The sequence below is a fragment of the Nelumbo nucifera genome, chromosome 8, assembly GCF_055504915.1.
Source record: "Nelumbo nucifera cultivar China Antique chromosome 8, China Antique-T2T, whole genome shotgun sequence".
Classification (NCBI taxonomy): Eukaryota; Viridiplantae; Streptophyta; class Magnoliopsida; order Proteales; family Nelumbonaceae; genus Nelumbo; species Nelumbo nucifera.
Window position 1 is genome coordinate 51,779,632 of NC_142656.1, and position 4,767 is coordinate 51,784,398.

A 4,767-nucleotide genomic window follows, 5' to 3' on the forward strand; every position below is an offset into this window, starting at 1 on the left:
GATCAGCCCCTTTTGTCGGACAAAGGTAATGATCGGGGATGCACTCTCTCTGATGGAAACCAAGACTGCTGGCAGTCGATTTCAATTGTTGTGATTTTGTTTTGCAAAATATATTTATATAAAGATATATATCTATCTTTTGCAAAAGGTTTTAATTCCCGGGATCCATGTAAGAAGTGCAACACTGTTCCTTGCAGCTGAGGGAGAGGTCCTCCATTGTCGGGCAGTGTTTGATCATTATAGGCTGAGAGGTTAAGTGTAAGACCATTGAGAATAATACTTGATGGGCTAATCTTGCATCTGCCCACAGTCCTTGGGTGTTACAAGGTGGCTTGGCCCAGGGACCACTTAGGGTAAGTGTTGGGCCCATAACAATGTATTCGGCCAGGCCTTGTGACAAAGGCTAGGCTGAACCCATGTGACTGATGTGTAGATCAATGTTTGGGTCCCACGCCATACAAGGAAGCCCAACTGGGCAGCAGTTTGGAATGCTAAGTGAGTACATAACCTTAAATGGGCCTAAAGCCCATTTCGAACTAGGCTGATTTGATTAGTCAATTAAAGGGGCGAATTCTGAGATGGATCAGCTGATAGGATTGGGCCTAGACCCTATCCACTTAGAGAGTCCAAGATCTAATAAGATTTAGATCTGGAAGCCTCATAATTAGATTAGGAGATGGCTGATCTAATCTGCAGATAAGATAAGGGTTCTCCCTTATCACTTAAAGGGACTTCTAATCCAAATATAATTTGGATCAGCAGCTCCTAATAGGATTAGGAGCTGATCCCTTTAAATCTATAAAAGGAGGAGGGGGCGGTAGCCTTTTGATATGCATCCTAAGACTCTTGTCTTCAAAGTTGAAATCATAGAAGAGAGATTTCTGCAACCTCTACAAAATCTCTCTTGCCGCCTCCTTCCTGCCGCCGCCATTACTTTCAGTTCGATCTCCAGTTCTTGGGAGAAATCAAGATTTGATCATGATACCAATCTTTTGGGAAAAGATTGATTGGAGCTGTACTCACAAGCCATCCCGTTGATTCTTGCAAAGGGTCAAGTTCTTTTGAAGAACATTGCTGATTCTGCTCCATCCTGCACTGCACCATCTTTAGTGGGAGCAATCTTTGGATCCTTCCTTGGGCGTGAACACATCCATTGGGAGATACTAATTCTCCGTATCAGGTACATCCTCCCTCCTACTCCTTTTGGTTCAGATCTGGTTTGGTTCATGGTTCAAGATTGATCCTTGAAAAAAATGTTTTTCTAAAATATGGAATTCGATTCCCTACAAAGATGGGAAAATTTTTTTTGAAATTCGCCCAGCCCATTCCGCAAGATTTGGGCGTCCATGTGATGGATATCCCATCCCTTCAGGAGTATTGTAAACAAATACTGACGTGTTCATCACTAATAAGTTGCATATCCTAGTGTACATAATTCCATTCCATGATGATGCAGTCCGATCAAGTATAGATTGACAAAATAATGGCAATTGCTCTTTTATGAATATTTTAAACTGTTTTGCCTTGGAGTAGTTTTTTTTCTTGATTGGGTGTAATTTGGGTCTAGTGCTATTTTGGTTCTCAAACTTTAAAATTCGATAATTTAGTATCCAAATTTTTAAAATGTGCCAATTTAATATCTATTATTAATTAGTCTGTTAACCAACCGTTAATTGTCATTTGAAAATACACAAATATCCTTCAAGTATCATCTAATTCTTTTTATCAACCATCTAAATGCTGATAAAAAATGAACAATCTTAAATCCTTGCCTCTTTTATTCAAGAAAATTGAGGTTATGTCTCAATGGGCATTCTGGTGATCCTAACTTTGTTTAACAGAAAAGGTAAATATTGTCACATTTTGACCGTTTGGGATACTAAATTGTCACGTTTTAAAATTCGGGTAACGTTTGGCAATTTTTCCTTCTTAATTTTTCGTCCTAATCTCCACCCAACAAAAACCTGTTCCAACCAGCATCGTCAGTGTCGGTACACTTTTGTTTTCAGATGCAGTGTAAATGAAAGGGGAAAAGAGTGCATAAAATAACATTCTTTTCATTTATTTTCATCAACTCAGACTAAGGTTTCACCGTGTAGAAACAACGGTAAACAACACCACCCACGGCTTATCCAGTAGCCTCAAGACCACTAACAAAGAGCGAAGCGAAAACATGCATTTGTTTTCTGCCAAGGGCCAGACCAACCTCCACCCCACCATCTCCATCTCTGCTCTCTACCATGGAGAACGCTCCACTCTTCCATACCGACGCTATCTCCACCTTTCTGGGCTTTCCCCACCCAAAATCAATGTCATAAACGCTCAACTTAGGCGACCAGGAGACTGAAACTAGTCTCTCGGACCTTGCAGCAGCCGTGATTGCTGAATCAGTCTCCGCCAGATCTCTCAGGACTCCGTTATCCAGCTGCTTAACAGTCTTATCGATTGCTTCCACTGCTACAGCCATCCCATCTTCTCCCAGTAACTGACTCATGTCCATGGTTACGAGGTTTGCTCGAATGCAATTACCAAAGTAAGTCATAGGAACAGGTGGGTCTAAGCGAGTCCTGCAACCTGCAGAAAATACGAAGTGAGCCTTCCTCCTGCTCGCGCCTTCTGCTTTAACCAGGCAAATCCACACATAGGCGCAGGCCAAAGCGTACCGCGTTGTATGCTTTGCGTATTTATCCCCATCTGGTCCACTAACAACCCATTTTCTGAGCCGCTCAACATCGCTCGAGCTGAGCACGAACGTGGCTTGGACAATGTTGAACAGATCTCTGTTCTCTGATAATTTCAAGCTTCGGTTTTGAGACTTGGGCTCGGACAGGTTCGACTCCAGCAACCTTGTCAAGAGGAGTCTCTCGATTCCTTGAGAATCCTTGATAATTGTTCTGTCGTAGGACAGCCTTGGCGATGGGTGGTCACCTCCTCCTCCAAGCCTACAGGACGAAGCCCATTCCTTCATGAACAGAGTTATCGTGTTACCGTCGGCGACCGCTTGGTGGACAGTAATTCCGACGCAAACGCCGCTGTTTGGAAAGACGGTGACTTGTAGGGCCATGGCAGAGGCTAATGTGTCAGAGGTTGGCAAGTCAGGGAGGAGGGACTGGTATTCATTGACGTCCCACATGTAGTTCTTAGCAGAGAAACGATGGAAATCGCTGTAGCACTCAGCTAAGGTTAAGCAGACAGAGTCCTCGTCAATGAAACGGAGGACGGGCTTCTCAGATTCTCGTGGCCAAGTGAGGTTTCCAGCAAGAGCATAGAAGTGCTGGAGAGTGAGAGAGAGGGAGTGCTTGATGTTGTGAAGCAGCGTTTCTGTGAAGTGGGTTAGCCGGAAGAAGTAAAGGATCTGGAGGGGTGGGTGTCTTAGCCATTGTAGGTCGAAGAAGGTAAGAGGGAGTGACACTTCGGTGACTGACTGAGGTGGAGGAGCGACGGAGAACATCTCCAGAACCTTTACTTTGGGTGGAAGTGCCCCCATTAGAGCCTGATGTGACGAGAGAGAGAGACGTAGAAGTTGTCTTGAAATATTGAAACTGCACAGGAAAGAAAATGGTGTGTGGTCAGAAATGCTTTGTGATGAAAAAAGAGCAGTAGACTCCATAATATATATATAGATGAAGTGGGATATCACAACATCCCACATCACATCCCCGCCGTGTATTAAAAATATTTCGCGATAATAATTTCTGATACATATCGAGAGATGTTCCCATACAGGATGAAATGTAGTGTGAGACGTTGTGGGGCGCAAATCTAAACTCGTGTGGAATAATAATTGACACGTGGGACAATTCAATTATTCAATCACGTTCACAGTAGATGGTAGGTAGCAAAGAGGGGAAAAACTTTGACTAATTGGAAGTAGGAACAGCCTGGATCTCATACCCGGAGGACACCACAGCCACACACATGGCTTATACATAATAATTAAAGATATCTTTTAATGAATTTACATCTTCACCCTGCAACGCCTTACATTACATCTTGCCGTGTATTGGGAATATCTCACAATAATGATATCATCAATTCTGATAATAACCATCAGAATTGTGATGTGGGGTGAGAGCGGATCTAGTGTAAATTTGATGCTAAAATATTATTGGGGTGACCCTGTCCCCCTGGTGGGGTTTTTGGCGGGGCATTTCAGTTTGGGGTTGAGAACAAGGGAATACAAAACCCTGCTTTTTCTGGCCCTATTGTCATTCTTAAGCATAGATTAATATTTTAATTATCTTTTCTTTTCACAGCAAACAAACTACATATTAGGATTTAGGAATGGCAACAGGGTGGATTTGGAGCAAGCATTATATTTCCTGTCCGCGGTATTCACGGTGGAAGCAGTTGTATAAGTGCATGCCATTGTGCTTCTGTTGAACTTCTAGCTTAAGGCTTAAGGTTGTGTTTGGTTGCAGTATTTATACCAGTACAAATGTAAGAAATGCAAATTCTTGTTTAATTTTTTTGGATTTTATTTTATTTTGCTTCATATCTTAATTTACTTTATTTATACTGCAATCAAACAAAGTAAGCTAAAATTTGAAACAATAATATGTCAGAATTTACACTCAAATCATTTGTATTGTCATGGTTTTGCATCAGTACAACTTTATTTGCATTGCAACCAAACACAACCTTTTGTCCAATTGCTGCTATCACCCTGCACTCACTTGTGATTAGAATAAAAGAACTTGGCTTTAATGCTCACAAGATCGTGTTCACACCATTCCACAATCCCTTGCAACTTTGTATTGGGAATAT

At 42.0% G+C, this 4,767-nt stretch overlaps 1 protein-coding gene across 1 annotated transcript; it reads right to left on the reverse strand.

Annotated features, from left to right (window-relative positions):
• Positions 1-2,037: 2,037 nt before the first annotated feature.
• Positions 2,038-3,715, reverse strand: LOC104601559 (agmatine coumaroyltransferase-like). Its single transcript, XM_010264931.3, has one exon. It carries the CDS (start codon positions 3,650-3,652, stop codon positions 2,129-2,131), a length of 1,524 nt encoding a protein of 507 aa, XP_010263233.2. The 5' UTR covers positions 3,653-3,715; the 3' UTR covers positions 2,038-2,128.
• Positions 3,716-4,767: the final 1,052 nt, after the last annotated feature.

Bases quoted from the DNA above. Each gene is read 5' to 3' on its own strand.
- LOC104601559 (XM_010264931.3), bottom strand. From the start codon at position 3,652: ATGTGGGATGTTGTGATATCCCACTTCATCTATATATATATTATGGAG.